General features: G+C 39.4%; 1 protein-coding gene across 1 annotated transcript in view; it reads right to left on the bottom strand.

Annotated features, from left to right (window-relative positions):
• LOC130876097 (ATP-binding cassette sub-family G member 3-like) overlaps positions 1 to 27,635 on the bottom strand; it is a 57,575-nt gene that overhangs the window by 8,863 nt on the left and 21,077 nt on the right. The window contains exons 9-11 of the mRNA XM_057772524.1: positions 22,031 to 22,113; positions 5,132 to 5,256; positions 2,051 to 2,205 (exon numbers count right to left, since the gene is read on the bottom strand). Of these exons, the coding sequence (XP_057628507.1) occupies positions 2,051 to 2,205; positions 5,132 to 5,256; positions 22,031 to 22,113 (363 nt within the window). The remainder of the gene's footprint in view (positions 1 to 2,050; positions 2,206 to 5,131; positions 5,257 to 22,030; positions 22,114 to 27,635) is intronic.

Genomic DNA, 27,635 nt, shown 5'->3' with positions numbered 1-27,635 from the left:
AGACAAGTAACCACCAAGAGTTTCCCTAAAAAAAGCCCTCAGATAGAAAATGTCTATATTTTTTGATTCTGTGAGTATCTCTTTGAGCCATGCTGCAGACTGAGACTGCTTTCCTGGGGCTGCAATAATGTAAATCATGCCTGATGTTGTGGTTAGTGGGGTCATTGGTCGCAGAGGAGAATCTACTGTTATTCTTCTAAATTGGCACGGTATTAAATTGACGTTGAATGAGTTGTGATATTCATAAATTAGTGCATCTCAGACCTTCAGAAAAATTTCCTTTTGCAGGAGACAGTGATTAACACAGACTCTCCACAGGTCAACACACAGAGAAAAGAGACTACACAGGATCCAGCCCTGAATGAGACATCTGGATATCACACCCTCCTCCCAAAGATCAAGGATCATGATGATAGAGAGGCTAGAGAGACTGTAAGAGCCAGAGGCAGAGGACAATTACAACAAGAGAGTGTTTTCCTGTCACAACAGGATAGTGACACATATGAATGCAGAGCAGTTGTGACAACATGGGCAACACTTGTACAAGATCAAGACAGAAAAAAATCCCTGTATGGAGGAGAGAGTTGGCCATGAACTAACTCCCTACCTGAGGAGCTACAGGCAGTTGATGGCTGCAGGGAGGGGGAGAGCCAGTTTTTTTTTAGGGTGTGGCCCCTGAGAGCCTGCCCATCCTCCAGTAGGTGGCCCTCCATAGAGGCATGTATGGGCACAGCTAAGTGGACCCAGTGGTTTACAAAATGCAGAACAAAGAATGAGACAAGGAAAGGAGAACGGCATGAGTAAAAGGAAATGTAGCAGTTACTTCCCTACTGCTGAGACACAACACCATGATTCAGACAGATAAGAGGCCATCTTGGGAGGGAGGCAGCAGGCAGTAGGCAAGGAAATGGGAGAGAAATCAGAATGCACACATCTTCATGTGACAATACAGAAAAGAGAGGGAAGAGGAAGGAGGACAACACTATAGACACCCACAGTCCCTCCCCTGCCCAGGGACAAACTTTCCCATCAGGTCTCTACCTCCTAATGTTTCCAGAACCTCTCCAACAATGTCATCATCTTTGAAGCAAGTGTTGAAGTCCCTGAGCCTTAAGGGACATTTCTCATTCAAAATTCCATAGGGAAGGATTTAGGAGAAAGAAGATGGCATGGACTTTGTTTAAACACTTTATGTGCATTTAAGAATTTCTCAAACAAAAATTAATATTTGTTGAAGTTTTACATTAGAGGATAGTCATACATATATGACCATATAAATAAGAATAAAACCAAATCTTTGCTTTTTCTCAATGAAATGCATCTGCCATTGCCAAGCAACAGTATGCTCCTGCACTAGCAGAAAGAATGTGAACAATTACCACACATTAATCATTCTAATTACTTGATATCCTTTTGGAAAAATGTGGGATCTGACTCCATTAATTGATTGATTCATTTACATTAATTGTGTAATTTATGGGCATTAAAGACTAAGACTGAGTAATCAATTACAGACAGATGAGCAGAAGTGTGCTAATTCAGGAGAATGGTCAGTACTTAGGAATCTGGAATCTTTTACTATTTCTAACAGTTTTCAGAACAAGTGAACTCTGAGATAGACTCCTCATACTGAACAATTACATTGAGCATGACCTTGGCTTTCCCACCTGAGACTACTAAATAAACCAAATCACCTCTGCTATGGTTAAAATAGCATTCAAATTTCTCACACTGGATACAGTCCGTCTTGTTGTGGGAGATCAGCCAATCACACCACTTTCTTGAAGTTCTAATTTACTATGAGTTTGTAATATGATCCCAAGAAATGTCTGTTAAGAGCTCACTAGAAAGGCCATGCCAACCACATCATAGGACTGACATTAGAGCAGCAGACACAAAGCCTAGAAGGAAAGGCAGCTCCTTCTCTTCTACAGACCATAATATGCTTTAGCATAAAGCCTCTGTCCCAAGTCCTGATGTGTCAAACAGGTTAGATGTGGAAGGAGGAACACATGGAAATTTTCCTCTTATAAAAACAATTCATACTCACCACCATGAACATAAAATAGATGGCTATCAGTTGTGTTGGTACAGCTGCTGCATTATCCCCTGCTCCTATAGACAGTGGCAGGGAACTGACACAATTAGCCAACAGAATGACGGTAAATATCATAGTGAAGAAACCCTTCACATCTGTTCGTACTCCTTAGAAAGAAAAAAAGGGGGGGTGTCAATCCAGCCCACTACTGAAATCCAGGATATTGTCAGTTTTCAAATAATAGTTCAATCTCCAAAAGACTAGTAACTATTTTAGAATCACTCTACTACTCTGGGTCTCCAATTTAATTGCTTCCTTCCATGTGACTACATAAAGTCATTATACAGTTCCGTTTTAAAGATTCATTCTATTTTAATTCATGTGTACCTTTATGTGTGTCATGCTACTGTATGCCAAATGTGTGCAGTTGCCTTTGGAGGCCAGAAAAGGGGATCAGATCTAGAGCTGATGATGAGGGTGCTGGGAACCAGATTTGGAGGCTGTGGGGTGGCAGCAAGTGCTCTTAACCAATGAGGCAACTCTCCATCCTCATCATATGACTTCATTTTTATACTTGCCATAAAACACCTTTCCATATAATACCTATTCTCTTTTATATACGATTATGATTCATTTATGAGATCCTGACATATACAGCTATAGGGAACACAACTGGTCAAAATTCTACTGTATTATCTCACAGGAGAATTACCAATAGAAATCTTTCTTGTCCTCATTCCCTTGTGTTTATTGTAATCATATTAGTGAAAAAATAGCATCAGGACTATGGGGAGATAGAACCTTATTAAGAAAATCCCTCCATTAGATTGGTATGTATGCAAGCCTGTGGGGTCATTTTTTGATGGATTTATGGTGGTAGCTTTTAAACAACTGTAGATGCCATTCCTGGACAGGTAGTCCTTGTTTCCATAAGAAATCAGGCTGAGAAAGCTATTAGGAGCAAGTCAGTAAGTAGTACTCCTCCATGGCCTCTGCTTCACTTCTTGTTTCTAGGTTTCTTCCTTGAGTTCCTGCCCTGACTTCCTTCCTTGATATACTGCAAGATGTCTGAGGCAAGAATTAAATAACCTTGCAGTGGTTTTAATATATAGAGGAAAGGTAGGTGCCTTCAAATTTAGTTTTCCCTGTGAAGTCATCATGTAACTGCTCTGGAGGAAGGCAACAGGCCCCACAAGCTGATTTGTAAGCTTTATAGAGCTAACGTTATGAGTCATGCATAGTCCTGTGTTTCTATAATAGCCACAAAGACGCAAGTTAGAGTCTAGGGGAGCTGAATTCCTTGTCTAACTGTTTTCAAAGTACATGGTATCTGGAATGGATAAGCAGGACACAAGAAAAAAAGACTGTCAAATCTTGCCAAGACTGTGTAAGATTGTTTTGAAAAATTTCCTGCCTCTGAAAATGGTCTGTCAGTTATGCTAGGCCTTAGCCAAAGTTGGCTGCTTCAACATTGCAAAAGAGATTTTGGATGATTGCTCAAGTAGCTAAATGTCTCTGTCATATTCTGCTCACTTTAGAAGCTACTTGATTGCACTTCTTGCATACTCAAGTAATATTATCTCCCTTCTCAGGCCTTCTATGGTGTTGAAGATTAGATAGTTGTAGTTACCTTCCTCTTATGATTTAGTCAAGCTTATTTCTGATGTAAGATTTACACTTGTTGGAATAGAATGTTTATTAAAACATTTGTCATGTGTTCCTTGCTTAATATTGCTTATGTTGTTTGTAATTTTATATTTGATATCTGTTCTTATTGTATATAGTTTAGTATTGGGTTTGCATCACTCTTGTTTAGACAAAAGGGGGAGATGATGAGGAAAACCTTGTTAGCCAATTATCTTTAAGAGGTGGAGTCCAGTTAAGACATGGTTTTGGGGACCTGAGGCAAAACCTGTGTACCACCCAGGTACTCTCTCTCTCTGAGCCCAGGTGCTCTCTCTCTCTCTCTCTGCGCCATTCCCCTGGGTCACTGCTATGCTTGGATTTCTCATTTCTTGTTTCATAAGATTTCCCCCATAATAAATAAAAATATAATTGTTGTATCCTTTAGCTATCCTGGGTATTTCAACACCTGGGTGTGTATGTGCCATAGCATGCATGTGCCAGAGTATGCATGTGCCATGGCATGCATGTGCCATGGTGTGCATGTGCCATGGCGTGCATGTGCCATGGTGTGCATCTGCCATGGTGTGCATCTGCCATGGTGTATATGTGCTGTAGTGTATATGTGGAGTTGAAGGACAACTTTCTGGACTGATTCTGTCTTCCACTGTGGATTCTGAGGATCAAATTCTGACTGTTTGGCTAGCAGGACAAACATATTTCCCAAAACCCTCCCATATACGGCTGGTTCTGAAAGATAAATGTCTTATAAAACAGACTAAGGTTTATCAGTGCTTATCTTTGTGCATGTGTGTCTCTATATATGTAAAAATTATGGAAATTCTAAACAGTCTAGGATAAAGCCTGACCTTGTGCATAGATTATTCTGTTAAAATATTTTAAATAATATTTACATAATATAATCTGAACTAACACCAAAGTTGCTGTCCCTGTTTGTAAGATTGCAGAGGAAGACAAAGTATACAGTAAATATTTTATACACATGTACATATATAAGAGATATTATCTTCTTTTCTATATTGTATTTACATAAACAGACATTTATACACAAACACACAGAAAAATGTACAGTTGGGCTAGAGAGATGGCTCACTGGTAAATGCATGTGCTATTAGTGCAAAACCCTGAATTACAATCCCAGCACCCAAAATGTATCTCAAATTCTTTTATAACTCCAGTTCCAGAGGATCTGATGTCCTCTTCTGGCTTCTTCAGGCACTGCATTCACTTAGTGCACACACACATGACAGACAGACGGACACACACCCCACACACACATAGAGTAAAAATTAGTTCTTTACAGTACATGTGAATATATATCTAATAACTGATCTTGCTCCATTATCATTATAAATATAGTTATGTAATAATTGATCTTGTTCCATTATCATTATCAATATAGATATCTAAAAATTGATCTTGCTCCATTGACTCAAATGTGTAACTTACCTGTTATGCTGAATATTATAACGATAAATATAATACTTGGCAACCACCTCCTGGGCACCAGCTCACCGAGCAATTTCCCAAAAAAATATGATGACACTCTGTAATATCCACTGGTGTGTTCATGTCTACAGAGACAAAGATGACATTATACATCCTTAGATTAGTCCAGAAGGCACAGTGGAGATGCTGGCTACACTCACTTCTGCTACCATAGAGAGCCTAATAGAACAGTGTCCCCTGTGATCCAGGTTGACTCCCACACATGTCCCCATCTTAGGAACCAACATTTCTAGGCCATCATCCTTATGACCTTCTCACTATGATTCTCCCCATCAGAGAACTCTCCCCTCTTTAGTCCACTCTGCGCACACAACAGTCCTCCAGGGAAATAGCCCAATGTGTCCACTCTCTTCAGAGTCTCTGCCCCTCTGAAGCTGGCTTCTTGAGCAGCAGTTCATTCATACCTCACCTCAGACAGTGGTCATGGAGACTTCTTTCCTTCCAGTTCTGATGGACAAAGTGACACTATCACTCTGAGGTGCTGATTTAGGACACCAAGTGTTTCTCTTCTGCTACTCTCACATTAGGATAGAATTCATCCTTCAATAATCTCACTTTCCAACCATGAATCCTACCAGTACCAAATCTAATTCTTTCTTCCTGACATCTTTCTATAAGTCATTCCAAATTCCAAGGTCTTCCACTCCCATTGTATTCTTGTAGCTCTATTTTTTTTTTTTTTGAGAATAGACCACTAGTGCAGGTTGGCCTCAAATTCCATATGTAGCCAACAATGACCATCCTCTTGGTTCTATCCTTGCCAAAAGTGCGGAGACTACAGAAATACAGCCATGCTCAGGGTTTTGTGAATCCAACTCAGGGTTTTATGCATACATAGCCAGCAATCTACCAACTGAGTTAGTGTAGTGGCATTTGAATTGTATTTTAATAAATAAAGCTTTCCAGAAGATCTGAGAGTAAAACAATACCACTGGTCAGTCTCACACCATGTAGTGGTAACACACACCTTTAATCCCAGTGGCCACACTGGTTGCCACAGAAACAAGGTGGTGCATGCCTTTAATCACAATGGTGCATGCCTTTAATCCCAGTCCTAGAGAGGATTATAAAACAAGAGGAAGTAGTTCTCAACATCTCATTCTGAGATTCCTGGAGGTTGGATTGCCATTTTAGACTGAGGTCAAGGTAAGAACCATTGGATGGCTGCTTTACTTTTGGGTCTTCAGGTTGATCCCCAATTTCAGTCTCTGAGCTTTTATTAATCATGCTTCATTAAGCACCCAACATGGGGCACAAATTTACCAAAAACAGCCATTTTCCTGAGGCTTTTTAGCCACTAGCCAAAACCAGCTCTAGAAATTGGAACCCAAACCTGGATACCTGAGTTCAGGAGAAGCACTAGTGCTCCCAACTCCCATCTACCCCAGCTCTGTACATCTCCTGCTGGGCCCATCCTTGCTGACACCCCATGGGGAACTCACACAATTTCCCTCAGCACCACATAGTTTCCTATGACTCCTGCAGTTTTGCAGTTTTCCCTCAGTGGCACATCTATGTGGTTCTCACATAGCTACTGTAGTTTCCCCTGACTTCTACAGTTTGTATACAACTGCTGCACAACTATCCTGATCAGCATCTGTTTACCAAAATTCTGTTCAGTTATGGTTTTGAGCTCTGCTTAGAAAATCTATAGGTTTTTCTGGCCCACACCATTATTACACCTTAAAAGTTTCAGCTAAACCAGGATTATAACAAAGGTAAGTCATCTGCTAAATATATATGTGTGTGTGTGTGTGTGTGTGTGTGTGTGTGTGTGTGTATATATATATATATTCAATTATCACCATCCAAGAATTTAATAACCTTTGTGTTTCTATTATGACTGGATTTCTAGGGAGGTATATGACCTACCTGGGACTTAGACCTTCTTAGCCATAGTTGTCATCAATTAGATAATTCATATTATATCTTTAAAGAAATGGATTGTTAACAGAGTCAAGAGTGAAAAACTTTTAGAAATGATAAAACTATACAGAGTAATAATGAGAAGTTGGCTGAAAGGTTAAATATCATTAAAAATGATAAACATGGTTTGACAGGCATAATTCAATCCATGTCAACGGGTTATGAAACTTTACAAAATGGTACTGAAAGATTATCTGAAAGGATTCATACTGTTGAAATTGACAATCAAAATCTGTTAAAAGTTATGACACCTAGCAGATAGAACATCACTCTTGGAAGGCAATCTAAGTGTCATCCAAATAATCTCTAAGGATGAGAAGATAACATTGATGGAAAATTTTTAAAACTTGAAATCACATGTACAGAATGAGAACCAGAAATTAATTTATTTGAAGAAATCATTAGAAATGTTCACAGGTCAAGGGATTTAGACCTTAAAATAAAAAGATTTGAATTGATTAAGGACCTTATCATAATTGATAAACAAGAAGAAAAGGTACATACAAAAGACAATAGTAGATATTTAGTATTGTCAATACCTCTCAGAGTCAGACATGACTCACCAAAAGTTTCAATTACTTATCCTGTTATTACCTCTGAAAATACAGCAAATACTCAATATTCAAAATGATATACACATTATTAATGGAAACTTATATGTATGAAAGATCTAAAAGATATTAAGCAAGAGGTAGTATCTTATGGTATGCATTCCCCATATGTGAGGAAGTTGGTAAAGACATGGGTTTCAAGCAATTAGGTTACTCCACATGATCAGCTTCAACTAGTCTCAGCTGTACTGGTCCACAGCTTCAGCGAAAGATCTTTTGGAGAGAAGAGGCTAAGGATCTTGAACATCAAGGCAGAGTCAGGGGTTTTGATGCTTTTTAATATCAATTCTTGGTGATGGCCCTTATGCTGAGCTGAATAGTGAAGCTATATACAATGAACCACAGCCTTTAATGCTTGGGACAATATTTAAGAACTAGGAAAAAAATTAAATCATATACTAAGGTTATGCAAGGTCCAAGAGTACCATTTAGTGACTTTTTGCAAAGATACTAAAGTTGTACAAATAGGGGTAGCAGATCCAGAAGTTAGATGAGTACTCATTGAATATCTGGCTTTTGAAAATGCAAACTTTGAATGCAAAAAGATACTTGGGCCATTAAAGGTCAGATCAGCACCTGTGGATGAATGGCTTCTACACACAGCCTTAACACTGAGGCTTGGTTAGGAGAAGCAATTTTCAAAGGTATAAAGAGACATTAAAATACTAAATGCTTTCATTGTGGTAGACTAGGCCATCTGAGAAGGAATTGTAGTCAGGGCATTCATGAAAATAATGTTTCTTCTGGGAATCACCCAAATAGAAGGCCCCAACCTTCTGGGATATGCATAAGATTTGGCAAAGACTGACAAGGTAATGAAAAAAGAGACAAACAAAGCAACCCATTGCAATCAGGGAAACTTCTTGAGAAGTCTCTCGTAGTCACCTAGGTTGAACGTGATCCAGTAATTCCCAGTCATTTTGGAGGACATGCCTACCCAGGAAAATTAGAAAATGCAGTACCCATAATATAAAACTGTACTCCTCTAAATAATAGAATAACCATGAGAATAAATTAAAATTTCAGTAAAATATAGAAAATGTGTATTTTGGCAGATTTCTATAAATGATCAAAGGTCAAAGCTGAGGGTATAAATAAATACCATTATAATGAAAAATTATTAGACATAGGTGCAGATGTAAGTACTATTACTCTAGAATCATGGCATCTGAATTGGGCTATACAGAAAGAAAATGTTCAATTGTTAGGAATTAAAACTCTATCTCAGGTTAAAAAAAAAAAAAGTATGCCTGGGACCCCACAACAATCATTCCACCTGATTCATATGATGTCATTCAGCTGATTACATTACTTAAAGATAGGCTTTGAACTACAAACTGCTCAGAACAATTTCAGGATGGTTAGTTGAGATGATCTAGCCTCATAGACTACTCTAGTCAGAACTTGAGATAAACTCTGCCCTTTTCCATTATGTAAACACTGAATGATACAGCTATCTCTCCCAGGACTTGACAATTAACCCAAATTTTTCTTTCAGGATCCCCTAAAGGTATCATCACCCCAGACAGCAGGAAGTTAATTTAAGAATAGTCATCCCATTCCCAAGAGGTGGGGTGGGTGGTTTTTGGTTATTCAATGGTATAGATATGATAGACTAAAAGGGTAGATTATTGAATCTACTTTTAAAAAGCAATTATTAGTTTTAAACATTTTACATTGGATTGAACTTTTGTATATTGTATACAAATTTTACATTTTGATACAAATTTGAGATTAATTTTGTTAAAACATATTTTACATATATAAAATATATACAACTCATTTAATAATGTTATACAAATTTGTATTCCTTGAAAATTATTATCACCAACTGTGTAGGATAATAAGAAAATACAGGTTAGTAGTTAATCACCTAGTATAATCGAACTTGTAGTCACATAAAATATCTTCTCAAGGTAAAAAAGATATTTTAGATAGACAGGTCATTTTCAAGCACTTAAGAGATCTACAGAATATTGCACTTCAAATGTTTTAATAATCTAGGTTTTCTTTTTCATGATAATGAGATATATCTGCTCCTGGAAGCAGTAACCTTCTACTTCAGAGAAGATAATGGGCATAGAAGAAACTCCACATGGAGTTTGCTTTCTTTGTGGCAAAAAGTAAGACACTGGGCAAGAAAATGTCCTTGCCTCAACTGCTAACAGCATGCTGTTTTAATTGGACAAGCAGGATAGGAAAGAAAGTAACTGCCAAGCATTGTCAAGACCAAGAGGGACAGCCCTTCAGAATGTCCTGCTTCACAGAAAGATCTGTTGGATATGCTAGGCCTGTGGGCCAAAGATGGAGATGTCCTATCGCTGCAGAGGATCTTTGGGTGACTGTCCAGGAAGTCAGCTGTTTCTGTCATTACTCACATTTTCTTTTGGAAGTTACCTGCTTGTACTTCCTGCTTATTCAGTTAATATCATTTCCTTCTTACATCTCTGAGATACTTGAAGGTTAGTTAGTTAGAGTTTATCAGACGCAGAAAGCAAGTTATGATAGAAAGTAAATTAGATACAAGACTTTGAACTCACCAAGATAGGATAGATATGAAGTATTTTCTCTGAATTTGTCAAATGCAAATGAACTAGATATTGTTGATATATTTATTACCTGTGTATATTTTATATAGTCATTGTACTTATTGTATGTTGTCTTTTTGTATTAGTTATAGCTTTCTTTTTATTTTAGGCAAAAAGGAAAAATGTAGCGGCATTTCAATTGTATTTTAATAAATGAAGCTTGCCTGAAGATCTGAGAGTAATACAGCCCCACTGGTCAGCCTTACACCAGGCAGTGGTAACACACACCTTTAATCCTAGTTGCCACACTGGTTACCTTAAAAACCAGGTGGTTGATGCCTTTAATCACGGTGGTGCACATTTTTAATCCCAGCCCTAGAGAAGATGATAAAATGGGAGGAAATAGCACTCAACAAACAGTCTCATTTTGAGATTCCTGGAGTCCAGATCACCCTTTCAAACTGAGGTCAAGGTAAGAGCCAGAGGCAGGGTGGCTTACTTTTTGGTCTTTTAGTTGGCCCCATATTTAGTCTCCGAGCTTTTATTAATCATGCTTCAAGAGAGGCCCCTCAGCTCCTCTCTGATGACTCCCCTCCTTGGCATGTATTTAGGGGCAAATCTTGTTCATCTTTGAGAGCAGGAAATCCCAAGTACAGGTCACCAGGAAAAGGTTCTTCCATGTTTTTCAAACATGGAAGATAAACAGTTCTTTTTTATGCAGCTGCTGTCTGGCTCTTTCCAGCCCTGCATCAAGAGGACCCTGATTCTTGTGCAGCTGTCCCTCTCTAGCTTCAACGTGCTGCTGAACCCGCTACACTTAAGCTCTATGAAACCCCTGTTATCCTTCCCTGGGGGTTCAGGATCCTCCGGTGATTCTCAGTCACCTACAACTGTATCTGCAGCACTGGGATCTGGTGACCACACCCAAAATTTTGAAACTTTTACTAAGCATAAGACACCTCTGTTCTTGATTTCCCAACCAGTTTTTCATTAATATTAATAATCTCTTTACATACTTCAAAAAGCATGGGGCCACAATGATGAACACAAACTTTCAATATTCGTTTACTTTTCAACTAAACAAATAAGAAAAAAAAAAGGAAAAATACTAGTATTTCACGCAATAACATCCTAGGCCCAACTATGAATATAATCAACATGGTCACCATCACCTGATGCCTGCTTCTGGATTAGGGGCTACTCACACAAAGCGATCCCTGTCAATCACGAAGAGCTCCCCTGCAGACATGCCTGTGATACATTCAACACTTGTAAGCAAGAAGAGGAACACAGATCTGCAGAAAAAAAATGGAGGAAAAATCAAACAGAAAACTCAACATTGGAATGGTTTCTTTACAACAGAGCTTGTTCTGTACATTAAATAAAATCATATAGATTTTTCTTTTAAAAAAGAAAATGAAAATGACAACAAAGAAGCGGTATTGGAGAGATGGCTCAGCAGTAAAGGGTGCTTGTTGTTCTTACAAAGGACCCAGGTTTAGTTGCCGGTACCCACATGGTGGATCTCAAGCATCTGCCACTCCAGTCCCCATGGATATGATACCCTCTTTTGATCTCCACAGATCTCAGGGCACACACATCGTGCACATACATCCATGCAGACAAACATTCATGTACATAAGAATAAAATAACTATTTTTTAAAAAAGAAGGAAAATGTAGAACTGTTCTGGTTATAAAGGTCAAGAAGTATCAGTCCCTTGAGTTATTTTCCTCTCTGCCTCCACTGCAATATCTGCATCCTCTAAAATCCAACAATGTGGTAATGACCCTGAATATAATCATCCTAGGGTATATAATTTAGGAGTTAGTTGGTTTTAGATGGAATCATGAGAGAGGAACCCCATGATGCCATCTGTGTCCTCATCATGGAAAAAGACAGCACTGCAGTGTTTATCATGAGACGGCAGAGAGAAGGAGGCCAGACAAGAAGAGCCTGGGAGAGAATCCTCACTTCAGGCTCTCACACTGCAGTGTGGAGACATATTTGATTTAAATTCACTGAGCCTGTGGTATTTAGTCATGGCAGCCCAACACTTCACTATAATTTAACTAACAAAGTTGGTAAACATCAATCCTAATGTATAAAAAGAAATATCAAGATAAATAAAAATCTGAAAAGTTTTTATATTTCATTGGCTGTATTGATTTACAGAAGATTAAATATTAAAACATAAAACAGTTGGAAATCCCTACACAACAGCTTACTACAGATATTGACTGTAGAACCATCTTTAAAGCCATCTTGATGATTATTCCTAAAATAACCAAACAATTTCATGCATGGCTTTCAAAGAGCTCAGAAATGAAGTCAGTCATGCTTATTTATGAAGAAACAATTGTGTTCATTTGATAGGGGATGGTAAGCAGGAGGAGGGGGAATAAAAGGCCCTCTGCATTTCTCTGTTTCCTGGACACACATGTCAGGTTTTCTGAGACAGATGGCATGGCTGGGTCCTAGCTATATGACACCTTTTCAACTGACAGAAGTCAGTGACTCTCTTTATCTAGGTACACAGGGCTGGGTAGGTATCCAGAACAGATGAGGGGGAGGAATTTAGTGGAGACAAGTTTTCTCCTACATTAAAGAAAAATTTCACTTTATAATCTACCAAAGTTCCCATTAAAGCAAAATATTAAAAATGAAAAAGACAACTTGAGAACAGGAAAGATTCTGAGAAGATCAGGAAGCTTAACTTTCAAACTCCTGGAACTTGAAAGACAGAGGCTCGAGAATCACTACAGACTCAGGCCTGCCTGGGCTGCATAACAAGTTCTAGACCTCTTAGGTCACAGATGTGCCCCAGCTTCAAAGGAACAAACAAGAGTAGAGAACCAGAGGACTACGTGACCAACCATAGAATGGAGGAGCTGAGCACCATGTGCCCAGCAATAGAGCAGAGGACCTGGGTTTCTCCTCCCCTCCTAATGAGCCAGTCTTGCCTTCAAGGCTCTGTTCTATTAGATGCACAACTTTCTTTCTCACTACTCTTACACGCCCATACACACCTGTTCCTTGGTATTCAGGAAATTCTCCCTTTTTCTGCCTTCAATAAATTGTCCTCAAGTTCCCATCTGGGTTTACTCTCATATATGGTTATCAACAAAACCAAGAACTTAAAAAGGGAATTTTTGACCCTGGCTTCACTTAACCATATATGTCACATCTAAATACTTATCTGATTGTTTTAGATTTTATAATTATAGATTGACAACCTATACCACAAGTTGAAGATATAAAACGAATATGATGCATGAGCAGTTTTGTAAAATAATTATATAAAACTATATTAAGTGATGTTCATCAATATAAAAATACATAATTTTATACTAGTGTATCAGGAATATATTCTCAGAAACCTTGAAATGTGTATTATATTTTTTAAGTTGAATGTGCTGTACAATTGATCTCAAAGAAAAAGCACCCTATTCTCCTGTGTAACTAATTTTGTGCTCCTTGCCCATATGTGTGTCTTCTCTCCACATTGTCTCTGCCAATCATCACTTTATTTCCTGTTTCCAGGAGGACAATTGCTTCATAATCCACATAGAAGTGAAGCACATTTGTCTTTTTGTGTTTAGATTATTTTACTTTGCATGATGTTCCTCAAATCTTCAGTTCTATCCATATTGTCATAAAATCTTATTTTGAAAATAAGCAGCATTGCAAGTCACATTTTCTGTACCAGCTTTTTGCTGGTAGACACTTAAGTTCCTGAACTTGCTTACTGTGTGTAGGGCTCCAATGAATATCAGACTTCTCATACATTTGGGGAAAATTATTTCAGTTATTTTGTTAGTCTGCACAGAACAAATTTTTAGGTCTAATTACTTCTTGTAATGCTGTTTCCTTAATATTTGGCTGCCTCAACCCTATAATGCTGTTAAGCCAAAGGAACTCCTATGCCACAAAATTCAAACCCAGTTCCTAGTTACACAAGTTGAACAAAGTGAAAAGGCAATGCTGGATCAAAACAAGAGAAGTATCATCTGGACTTTAGAATGTCATTGATGATAAAAATAATACTAACATTGACCCTGAAAGTAAGTTTTTTTATCACCTTAAAGCTCATTACTATTTTCAATTAATTTTATTTTTTAAAAAGGAAACAATCTTTTTTTAATTTTACATATCAATCCTAGTTCCCACTCTCTCCCCTTCTCCCATTTTCTCCACCTACCCCCTCATCCACTCCTCAAAGAAGATAAGGCACTTTGTTTTGGGGAATGTCCAAGGCCCCCCCAACTATATCTAGGCTGAACAAGGTATCCATCCAAAGAGAATAGGTTTCCATAAAGCCAGTAGAAGCAGTAGGAACAAATCCTGGTGCCACTGCCAGTGGCCTCTCAGTTTGCCCCAGCCATGCACCTGTCAATTACACTCAGAAGGACTAGTTTAGACCTATGCTGGTTCCTTCCCTGTATGGCTGAAGTTGGTGAGCTTCCATTAGCTCAAGTAAACTGCTTCAGTAGGTGTCCCCATCATGGTCTTGACCTCTTTGCTCATGTTCTTCACTCCCCTCAATTTTCAACTGGACTTTTGGAGCTCAGCAGAGTGCTCTGCTATGGGTCTCTGTCTTTGTTTCCATCAATTGCTGGATGAAAGTTCTATGGTGATATTGGGCACAGAACTAAACAGAGAATTCTCAACAGAAGAATATCAAATTGTCAAAAGACACTTAAGGAAATGTTCAATATCCTTAGCCATCAGGGAAGTGCAAATCAAAACAACTCTGAGATTATACCATCTTACACCAGTCAGAATGGCTAAGATAAAAAACACCAATGCTGGAGAGAATGTGAAGTAAGGGAACATTCCTTCATTGTTGGTGGGAATGCAAACTTGTTTAACTACTCTGAAAATCAGTATGGCAGTTTCTCAGAAAATTGGGAATCAACCTACTGCAAGACCTAGTAATACTACTCTTGGGCATATACTCAAAGGATGCTCAATCATACTACAGTAACATTTGTTCAACTATGTTCATAGCAGCATTATTTGTAATAGCCAGATCCTGGAAACAACCTCAATGCCCCTCAACTGCAGAATGGAGAAAGAAAGTGTGGCACATTACACAATGGAGTACTACTCAGTGGTAAAAAACAATGACAGCTTGAAATCTGCATGCAAATGGATATAACTAGAAAAAAAAATCCTGAGTGAGGAAGCCCAGACCCAGAAAAACGAACATGGTATGTACTCACTTACAAGTAGATACTAGCTGTAAAGCAAAGGATATTGAGCCTATAGTCCATGACCTTAGAGAAGCTAAGGAATGAGGTAATCCCTAAGAAAAGGAAATAGACAAGATTTCCTTACAAAATCAGGAGCATAGGTGTGGGGAAGAAGGAAGTGTAAAAGGGGAGGAGGAAGGGAAGAGGCAAAAGGAAAGAGAATTTTGAAGGAACAGATAGTCAAGATGGAGAAAGGACAGAGATGAGAGCAAGGAGAGATATTTTGATTAATGGAGCCATTATGGGGCTAGCAAGAAACCTGGCACTAGAGAAATTTCCAGGAATCCACAAGGATGACCCCAGCTAAGACCCAAAGCAATAGAGAAGAGGAGGACTGAACTGGCCTTGCCCTGTAGTCAGAGTGATGAATATCTTAAATATTACCATAGAAAGTAACTTAATAGCTTTATTAAATTATGTTGAGGAAGTGTTTTTGAACTGTTCTACTCAGGTTTCTGTTGCTGTGATAAACATCCTGATCAAAAACAGCTCAGGGAGAATGAGATTTATTTGGCTTATATAGCCCTGGTCAGTCCATTCCCCCAAAAAAGTCAAAAAAGAATTTAAGGCAGGACTGTGGATGCAGGGATAGAAGCTAGGACCTTAGGGGAGTGCTCCTCATGGCTAGCTCAGCCTGCTTTCTTATTAAACTCAGAACCACCTGCCCAGGGGTTGCACATCCATCATTAATCAAGATAATGCCCCCACAGACTTTCCCACAAGCCACCCTAATAGATGCATTTTCTTAATCAAGGTTCCTTCTTCCCACATGACTCTGGCTGATATGAAGTTGACAAAAACAAACCTAACCAGGACACTATCCAAAAGGATCAACCACTAATCAGGAAGACTGGAAACTGGAATAAACCACACACAAAGGGCCATTGTCACCCAGTCCAACATCTTATAAAAAAAAAAAAAAAAACCTCTTAGCAAAGAAACCTCTTAGCAAAGGGAATTAAAATTACAAAGAGCATTTCACAATATGAAGAACCAGCTAATAGAACTCTTCTTTATATCTGCATCAGGGTTTTTGGAGTTCATGTTTAAATGCTTCCTGTGACAGTGTCTACACTCTGTATCCTGTGGTCATGCTGTGCTGTCCACACAGGGCACAAATCAAGTACCACTGGGTTTGGAAAGTGCTGCTGCCAGACCCTGTTGAGGGCTATTTGATCACACGCTGAACCCTGAGATTACATTATTTAAATAAAATCAGCCATAGATCAAGAGGCAGAGCAAGCAAGCAGCTGACTGGAAGTGACTATAGAGAGAGGAGAAGTGAGGAGGTCAGAAAGAGAGAGAGGTGGGAGAGAGGGAGAGAGAGAGAGAGAGAGAGAGAGAGAGAGAGAGAGAGAGAGAGAGAGAGAGAGGAGAGAGAGGAGAGAGAGAGAGAGAGAGAGAGAGAGGAAGTAGAAGGAAGTGACATGCAGTGGAGAAGGATTGTTTCAGACTGCATAGAAGAGAGCTCTTTTTGAGACAACATCAAAGGAGAAAGGTCAGCCAGCTGCTTTCTCTGTCTCTGAGCTAGCAGGTTTTCACCCCAGCATCTGGTACCAGAGTCTTTATTGGTAAAATAAAAAGTGAGAATTTTAGCTAAAACCATATCTGTCTCCACACATGGAGGCTGCTGAGGTAGTGGTGGGGACAGGACGCAAAGGCCCCCCGGACTGAGACCTTAGTGGCAAGGTGGTGGCAGAGGCTGCTGAGGTACAGAAAGCAACTGAGGCATCAATAGAATCAGGTGCAGCTACTGTGCCACAGATAGAAACAACAGGCCCAGGGGTTGACAGGTTCCAGAGAGGAGGCAGGGGGTAAGTGAGGGAAGCAGTGAGTTAGCCCACAGTGGTGGTGAGACTCTCACAGCCTGACTAACTAGTCAAATTAATGATTCTTTATTCAGAGAGAATTAGGTGATTAGAAATAGATACATGTTGTTCCAAAACTCAGATTATATCATTTTTGTTTCCAGACATGGGTTTATCTCTTGCATATCTGGAGTCATGAGTTTAGTCATCATTTATAAACAGAGTTATCTTTTATGGTAATTTTTACTCATCAACCCCATAACCCAAATTTTAAGAATCTAGAGGCACATGACAGCCCATTTTCAGGTTGCCAGATTTTGTGGCTTCAAGGATGTTAGCCAGTCCAAGAAGTTTGCCATTTCCTGAGCAGTATATTATTAACTATTAACAGCCAGACTGCCCAAAAAATTTCTCAGTTCAAAGCTGCTGCAGCATTTATTATTATTATTTTGTATTTTTGAGGCAGAGTTTTCCTGGATAGTCCTGGCTATTTCGGAAATCACTCTGTAGACCAGGCTGGCCTGGAACTCACAGAGATCTGCCTACCTCTGCCTCCTGACTGAGGGAATTAAAGATGTCCACCACCACCTGGCAGCTGCTGCAGTTATTTCTGACATAATAGAATGTTTACATTTTACATCTTTATATAATTCATCTGTATGTTTAATCCTGGCACTCTTTTGTTCTTTGATCATAAGATACCACTCTGCCTCTGCATGAGCTAACTTTTCTAAAAAATGGGGTCCTGACACCTCATTCTTCTATCATCTTTATTCTTTGCCCAACAAAAGCCCCTGTATGGTCAGAGGTATCTTCAATTAATCTCACTTTGTTTCTGTGTATGCCATGTAATCATCTGAGTGCAGTAAGTGGGAAAAGGCTTGCAATCTGATCTATGGCCAGCTTCTCTAAACCCTGAAGCTTGGTGACCTTTTAAGTTTACTTTGTTTTGATTATCGTGTTCTTGAGTCACTACAGGGGCAGATGTTTTAAGAACTATTGTAGGAACTTGATCTATAGCCTATTGTATTATAGCAGCTTGGCCCAGTGAATGTGGTCTTTTCTGGAGATATTTGACCAGATAAGAGCAGAGGAGAAGAGAAGCCTCCTTCTCTTGGACTGTGGAGGGCCTGCTGAAGCCATGGCTTGATGATTTTCTCCATACCTTACCCATGTACCTTATAAATAAAAAGGTACAATTTTGGTGTGGGAGAATGGTCTGTATTCTGTCAATTATATTTTTAAATAAATGCTGATTGATCATTAGACAGGCAGGAAGTAGAGGCCGGACAACCAGACAGGAAGTAGAGGCAGGTCAAGGAATTCTGGGAAGAAGGAAGCCCATTACTTGGCAGTCTTGAACCAACCACAGAAGAATCAAGATGTGACTGCCCTGCTGAATAAGGTACTAAGCCACATGGCTAACACAGATAAGAATAATGGTTAATAATGAGCTATATAAGTTATAAGAGTTAATAGGAAGCCTGAGCTAATGGGCCAATCAGTTTATATCTAATATAGACCTCTATGTGATTTCTTTGGGACTTAAGAACCGCAGGAATCAGGCAGGACAAGGACTGGGTGAGACAGAAACTGAGTCAACACAGTTTCATTCAGTATTCATGAGTATAATGTATTGATTTCAACCTTTAATAGACCTGATCTAATCTATGACTTTTGTATCCTACTCTAAAGAATATCTCTGAGTATAATAAAGAGATCTCTGCCTTCTTTAATATTTCACAACCTCCAAGGAATAAAAAAGACAGTCAAGTGGATAAGGATATCTCCTTAAAAATGATAGGGTAGTATGCTCAGGACTTTCCTGGGAAAACATAGAAGAAATTCTCCTGGGAGAAGGCATAAATGAATCATGAGAAAATTTCCATCAGTACAATATCCCCAAATTGTACACTTATTAAAGTTCCCCAAGTGTTGTAGGAGGCCAATGCTTTGGTCTCAGCTACTCGGCCTCAAAATAAACACATAGAAACTATATTATTTGCAATACTGTTTGGTCAATGGCTTAAGCATATTGCTAGCTAGCTCTTACATCTAGAATTAATCCATTTCCATTATTTTATATTTTACCACGAAATTCCTGGCCGACCAGCAAGGTTCCAGCTAGCAGCTCATGTCTTTCCCATCTGGCAGCGACCTGGCATCTCTTGACTCCACCTTCTTTCTCCCAGCATTTAGTTTAGTTTTCCCCACCTAGCTCTACTCTACCTATCACAGGCCAAGACAGATTATTTGTTCATTAGCCAATAAAAGCAACACATATAGAGAAGGACTTCGCACACCACCCAAGCATACAGCACATAGAGATCACAAACAGAAGTGGAGCATTGGCACTCATGTGGCTCAGCTTTGTTGGATCTTTGTCAAGCAGCTCTGCTGGCATTATGACCTTTGCCTTTCCCTCCATATATGGCTATGCCAGGAAAGCTTTTAGATCCTGGCCTTCAGGGAAGATGAATAGCAGACAGTCTGGATAGCTGTAATGATCATCTCACTGAAGACTATTGTCTGATCCACACGGAAGGAAACCACAGAACTGATTTTTATGTTTATTCTATCTTTCAAAACTAGTTAGTGCTTTCCATATATCAAAACAGACTTGTGGAGCTGGAAGGTGACCCACTCAGCAAAGTGTCTGCCATTTAGCCAAAAGGACCTGATTTCAGATGGCTAGAACACATGGAAAAGTCCCCTGGTATAGCACTTCTCATCTGTAACTCCAGAGATGAAGGGTATAGAGGTTGATGCTTAGAGCTCATCCGCCAGCCAGCCTAGCCAAGCCAGTGAGCTCGAGGTTCAGTGAGGCACCTGCCTTGAAAAAGAAAATGGGGTCTTCAAGGAAAACCCGGCATAACCTCTGGCCTTCATGTATAAACATTTACAACTCAACAACATATGTGACACCCACCTAATCATGAATGTACCCCACAGAAACCTGGACATATAACACACAACATACTTACACACACTAACACACATGCACACATCCACATACATACATACATACACACACACACATTCACAGAAAAATCAAGTCAACAGAACTTCCATGGTCAAAACTCTCTGGCCATTGGGCAGTATCCTGAGGCTGTGGGTGTCAAGCAGGGAGCCCGGTTGAACAAAAAGTGCTGTGCCACACATAATTTACAGTAAAAATTCTGAAAATTGTGATCCTGATGAGAAGCTATGTTTGGAACATGCTGTAGTCCTTGAAAAGTTTTAACATGAAAGCATATCTTTAAAGCCACATTGTATCTCAAACTAGAAAAGAACCCAAAGGGTGACAATCTGGAAGACAAGTCAGGAAAGACAGTCCCATTCTATCACCCACACTCACATTCAAATAAACCTAATATATTCAAGAAAATTGGCACCAGCGAAACAAAGGGATAAATAGGATAAGCGAAAAACATTTATGTGCCAAGGCATTATAAACAGAATAAAAAGGCAATGCACAGAAGGGAAGAAATAGCTGTAGATCATGTATGTATCTGGTGGGGGAATTCAAACTTTCAAATCACAAAAACGAAAGTACCTATAACTTAATAGCAAGGAAAAATTATGGACCATGAGATTGTTCAGTGTGTAAGATGACTGCTGCCAAGCATAATTCTCTTGAGTACAACCCCTGAAACCCATGTGCTGGAGGGATTCACTCTTCTCAGTTGTCCTCTGACCACCACATACATGCTCCACATGTATGACCTCATATGTACACATACTAAGTAAAGAAATAAATATTTGTGGAATGAAAGGAAACATTCAAACTTAAAATGGGAAACTGGGTTCAACAGGCTCTTTATAAAATATCCAATAAATTGTGGTTTATTTTTTCTTTAATATCTTTGAATAAGATATTCAAACCAAGAAGGGTGAGGATGTGGACATATTGGAGCCCTTGTGTTGTGCTGGTGAGGATATAAAATAGTACAGTCAAGTTGGAAACAGGACAGAAGTTCCTCAAACAATTAACCCAATGGCCTATGATTTGGTAGCTCTATCTTTCTACCTTAAATAACAAAAGTCCAGGGCTCAAACAGATGCACTTGCACACTCAGAAGCATGGTTCATAGCAAGCCAAAGATGAAAGCAAACCACATTTGCAGTCACAGATGAATAGGAAACAACATAGCATATTCACACAATAGATTATTATTTTGCCTTCCAGAGCCCAAGAAATTTGCACACACACACACACACACACACACACACACCCCACTTTGATCCCTGAGGACATCACACCAATGAAAACAAATCAGCCAAAATAAAGAAGTAAAAAACCAAAATAACACCATAACACAGATACTTGTGTGACTCCAATCAGGGTTCCCACAGAAGTAATTTCAAAGACAGAAAATAGAATGGTTGATGCCAGGAATCAGAAATGGGTAGTATGGGCAGTCTTCCTCCAGAGCTATGGTATTCCTTTAGGGAAGATGAAAAACGACCTATATTTCAAATGTGGAGATAGTTGCATAACATGAATCTACCCCACACACTTAAATGGGTAAAATGTGAAATGTGTGGTGTGAGTAGTTTTCTACTCTCTACACTCAGCCTTCAATGCACACTCTACCATATAATAAAACATTTACTCTACTCTCATCATGAATTCTAATTCTTAATGGATTTCTATAAGCTTGAACAAAGTAACAGCATTTTCTCAGAATCAGGATCCAAGTTTGCTTACCTGGTATAGACTTCAGCACAATCATTTCTTACAAGATAGATCAAGGTACCAATAAACACAGCCACTAAGACTGAGATAATTGCCTTTCAAAAAAATAGAGGAAAAAAGAAAAAATTCCATTAGGAGAAAGTAGTATCCTACACATTGTCCATTATTTTAATATATATAGTTTCCTAATCAGATCTCTCTAGTGAGATAAATACTATATTTTGGCCACAGTGCCTGTAAGAATATAAAACACACGTGTTACTAGACTGCTTGTGTGTTAAATTAAAAATGAAAATCTCTGCAATCTGAGGCTCCAACATGCAGACCCTGGAAAAGCTAAGACTTCCCCCAGTGCTCCACCAGGGATGGACAGTAAAGGACTCAGTTCATGTACTAAAACCTGGATGACACAGGGTGGGAGAGAACGCAGGCGCCTGGGGAGCTCAGGTAAGTGATAGAAAGTCTTCACCTAAACTGAGATATCAACTCTGGTGCCAGCGAACATGTGCAGCTTTTTACTTCAAGTCACTAAAGGGAATTCGGGGTTTATTTGCTCTTATAGTTAGAAACAGATGCACCCCAGGCCAGGGGGACAGCTCAGTGGAGAACATACAGTGAATGCTAATCCCCTCATGTGCGAACCCAATAACAAAATTTAAAATGACTCACAACACAGTTCCTAGCAACGGGATTTTGTGTGCTAAGAAGGTGTGAACTGGTCCTCACCTGTGTGTCACCTCTTGGAAGTCTGTGCCTGTGTGGGAACCAGAACTATTGCTGTCACCAAAGTGATCATACAGCATCCTCTGGGTCCCTTGATGCTCCCTTGCCCATCATCTCTGTCACAGCAGCTCCACCAGCATCAGCCAGAGCAGCCTGGGCTAAGTCTCATTTAAGCTGCCAGATCCTCCAGACCCTCATTGACCTCCATCTACTCAATGTGGACAGACTGTAATAAGGAGCCTGCACTGCTTTGATTTTGGGTTAAAATCACTTTAAAAGGTGCTTCAATTAGCAAATGTGTAAGGCTACATGATTCTGTAACTTATTTGAAATACTCTCTTATGTCTCTGATATTGTTTTAAAAATAGGATATTATGAGTTAAGGAATAGCATAATAGCATGTAACTTGATAGATTATAAATAAAAATCCCAGGGCTTGGAAATATGGCTCAGTAGTTAAGAGTACTTGCTGCTCTTGCAGAGAACCTGATACTCAGTTTCCAGAACCCTAACAACCATGTGTAGCTCCAGTTCCAGAGGCCTTCTTCTGGCCACCATGGGCATGCACATGGTGCACATACATACATGCAGGCAAAACACTCAAATACAAAAAATAAATAAATAAATAAATATTTAAAAACATAGTCTTCAATTCTAGTATTGCTAACACACACACACACACACACACACACACACACTTCTTACCTCATGATATTGCCTCACCACTAAACAGTGGATAACCCAAAGTGGTGAATGTAAATCACCTATTTTCAAATCATATCAAATCTTTTGTTCTCAAAAAGTGGACTTAAGGGCTACCAGGCGTCCCTGTTTAGGTCCTGAGGAGTTCCATCTGGACCAGTGAGTGTGTGCTATCCAGGGGCGGACTGTCCCTGAAGAGAGCACAAACCCCCCTCCCCCAGCTCCTGCTGCAGGGCCCCTTTTCTTACACACGACCCAGCCCCCCCAGCTCTCCCCACCCCCAAGCCTGCCCTGCTGTCTGCTAGGTACTCTGCTCAAGAACAATCTTCCCGCTCCTACACTAAGGCTACCCACCCAGAGTGCAGGCCTCAAGGTCCCCTGCAAGGGAGCACGGGCACCTTCAACTCGGGTTGCAGGGTCTGCTGTGCTCTTCTGGACCCCGCCCTGCCTGATACATTCTTCCTTTTGTCCCCGGCTCATTGGGCTACCAGGCGTCCCTGTTTAGGTGCTGAGGAGTTCCATCTGGACCGGTGAGTGTGTGCTATCCAGGGGCGGACTGTCCCTGAAGAGAGCACAAATCCCCCTCCCCCAGCTCCTGCTGCAGGGCTTTCTTTCCTACACACGACCCCCCCCTCCCCGCAAGCCTGCCTTGTCTGCAAGGTCCTTTGCTGAGGAACAGCTTCCTGCTCCTACACTAAGGCTACCCACTCAGAGTGATGAGAGCCTGCCTACCGGGCAGGCCTCAAGGTCCCCCAAAAGGGAGCACAGGCACCTTCAGCTTGTGCTGCAGGGTCTCCTGTGTTCTACTCAACCCCGCCCTACCCCCCACATTTGTCCTTTTGTTTGCTGGTCATTGGACTACCAGGCATCCATGTTTTGGTGCTGAGGAGTCCATCTAGAAGGGAATGGTTCCTGCTCCTACACTGAGGAGATACACCCAGGGAGTTAGTCACAGCAAAGACTGGACCAAGACACCAGGCCTCTCCTGGCTCCATTTGAAGGAAAAGATGGGCAGGCGCCAATGCAAGAATTCCTCCAACAACCTGAAAGGCAACATGACATCACCAGAATCCAGGAATCCCGATATATAATAAGAAGAATTGTACACCCTATTCCAGAAGAATTAGAAGAATTCGACTCAAAAGTGAATTATATGAAAATAATAGAGGACCTTAAACAGGAGGTGAAAAACTGCCATAATCAATTAGAGATTACAAACAAAAAGGTAGAGGAAATGAATAAATCTCTCAAAGATACTCAAGAAAACGAAGAGAAACAAGAAAAAGCAATCAAACAGGTAAGGGAAACAGTTCAAGACTTGAAGAATGAAATGGAAGTAATGAAGAAAACACAAACCGAGGGAAGGATGGAGATGGAAAATCTGGGTAAATGAACAGGAACTACAGAGACAAGTACTACCAACAGATTACAAGAGATAGAAGAAAGAATCTCCGACACTGAAGATACCATAGAGAAAATAAACACACTGATCAAAGAAAACAGCAAAACCAACAAATTATCATCACAAAACATGCAGGAAATCTGGGACACAATAAAAAAGACCAAACCTAAGAATAATAGGAATAGAAGAAGGAGAAGTACAGCTCAATGGTCCAGAAAATATATTTAATAAAATTATAGAAGAAAACTTTCCCAACCTTAAGAAAAATATTCCTTTGAAGGTACAAGAAGCATACAGAACACCGAATAGACTGGATCAAAAAAAAAAAATCTCCTCGCCATATAATAATCAAAACACAAAACATACAGAATAAAGAAAGAATATTAAGAGCTGCAAAGGAAAAAGGTCAAGTTACTTATAAAGGTAAACCTATCAGACTTACACCTGACTTCTCTATGGAAACCATGAAAGCCAGAAGGTCCTGAATAGATGTACTGCAGAAACTAAGAGACCATAGTTGCAAGCCCAGACTACTATACCCAGCCAAGCTTTCGTTCACTATAAATGGAGAAAACAAAGTTTTCCAAGATAAAAACAAATTTAAACAATATGTAGCCACAAATCCAGCCTTACAGAAAGTAATTGAAGGAAAATCACAAACCAAAGAGTCCAACAATGCCCACAATAACTCAGACATCTAATGACCATTCACCAGCACAACTCGAAGAAGGGAAACACACAAACTCTACTACAAAAAAAAAGAAAGAAAGAAAGAGAGAGAGAGAGAGAGAGAGAGAGAGAAAGAAAGAAAGAAAGAAAGAAAGAAAGAAAGAAAGAAAGAAAGAAAGAAAGAAAGAAAGAAAGATGACCGGAGTTAACAACCACTGGTCATTAATATAACTTAATATCAATGGACTCAACTCACCTATAAAGAGGCACAGGCTAAGAGATTGGATACGAAAACAGGATCCAACATTCTGCTGTCTACAAGAAACACACCTCAACCACAAAGACAGACATCTACTCAGAGTAAAGGGTTGGGAAAAGGTTTAGCAAGCAAATGGACCTAAGAAACAAGCAGGTGTGGCCATGCTAATTTCTAACAAAGTTGACTTCAAACTAAAATCAATCAGAAGAGATGGAGAAGGACATTTTTTACTCATAACAGGAACAATTCTTCAGGACAAAGTCTCAATACTGAATATCTATGCCCCTAATATAAAAGCACTCACTTATGTAAAAGAAATATTGCTAAAACTCAAGGCAGTCATCAAACCACACACACTAATAGTAGGAGATTTCAACACTCCTCTCTCACCAATGGACAGGTCAATCAGACAGAAACCTAACAGAGAAATAAGAGGATGAAGGGAGGTAATGAATCAAATGGACTTAACAGACATCTATAGAACATTTCACCCAAATAGGAAACAATGTACCTTCTTCTCTGCAGCTCATGGAACCTTCTTGAAAATTGACCACATACTCGGTAACAAAGCAAACTTACACAGTTACCAAAAAATATTAGTAACCACCTGTGTCTTATCAGATCACCATGGATTAAAGTTAGAATTCAACAACAATGCTACCCCCAGAAAGCCTACGAATTCATGGAAACTGGACAGTCAACTACTGAACCACACCTGGATCAAGGAAGAAATAAAGAAAGAAATTAAAGTCTTTCTTGAATTCAATGAAAACAAAGACTCAACATATTCAAACCTATGGGACACTATGAAAGCAGTGCTAAGAGGAAAATTCATAGCACTAAGTGCCCACTTAAAGAAAACGGAGAAAGCACACATTGGAGACTTAACAGCCCACCTGAAAGCTCTAGAAAAAAAAGAAGCAGACTCACCTAGGAGGAGTAGAAGACTGGAAATAATCAAACTGAGGGCTGAAATCAACAAAATAGAAACACAGAAAACAATCCAAAGAATCAATGAAACAAAAAGCTGGTTCTTGGAGAAAATCAGCAAGATTGATAAACCTCTATCCAAACTAATCAAACGGTGGAAAGAGAATACGCACATTAACAAGATCAGAAACGAAATGGGAGACATAACCACAGACACAGAGAAAATTCAGAGAATCATTAGATCTTACTACAAAAGCCTGTATGCCACAAAATTGGAAAATGTAAAAGAAATGGACACTTTTTTAGATAAGTACCATATACCAAAGTTAAACCAGGACCAGGTGAACAATCTAAATAGACCTGTTAGTCGCGAAGAATTAGAAGTTGTTATAAAAAACCTCCCTACCCAAAAAAGCCTGGGTCCAGACAGCTTCAATGTGGATAACTTCCAAGAAGACCTAATACCTATACTCCTTAATGTATTTCACAATATAGAAACAGAGAAATCATTGCCAAATTCCTTTTATGAAGCTGCAGTTACTCTGATACCAAAACCACACAAAGACCCAACCAAGAAAGAGAACTACAGGCCAATCTCCTCATGAACATTTATGCGAAAATCCTCAATAAAATACTGGCAAACTAAATCCAAGAACACATTAGAAAAATTATCCATTATGATCAAGTAGGCTTCATCCCAGGGATGCAGGGCTGGTTCAACATACATAAATCTATCAATGTAATCCATCATATAAATAAACTGAAAGAAAAAACCATATGATCATTTCATTAGATGCTGAAAAAGCATTTGACAAAATTCAACATCCCTTTATGATAAAGGTCTTAGAGAGATTAGGAATACAAGGGTCATACCTAACTATAATAGAAGCTATATAGCAAGCCGACAGCTAACATCAAATTAAATGGAGAGA

The sequence above is a fragment of the Chionomys nivalis genome, chromosome 6 (genome assembly GCF_950005125.1).
Source record: "Chionomys nivalis chromosome 6, mChiNiv1.1, whole genome shotgun sequence".
Taxonomy (NCBI): domain Eukaryota; kingdom Metazoa; phylum Chordata; class Mammalia; order Rodentia; family Cricetidae; genus Chionomys; species Chionomys nivalis.
Note: the sequence above shows the minus strand (reverse complement) of the source record. Positions and strands in the feature narration are given on the sequence as shown.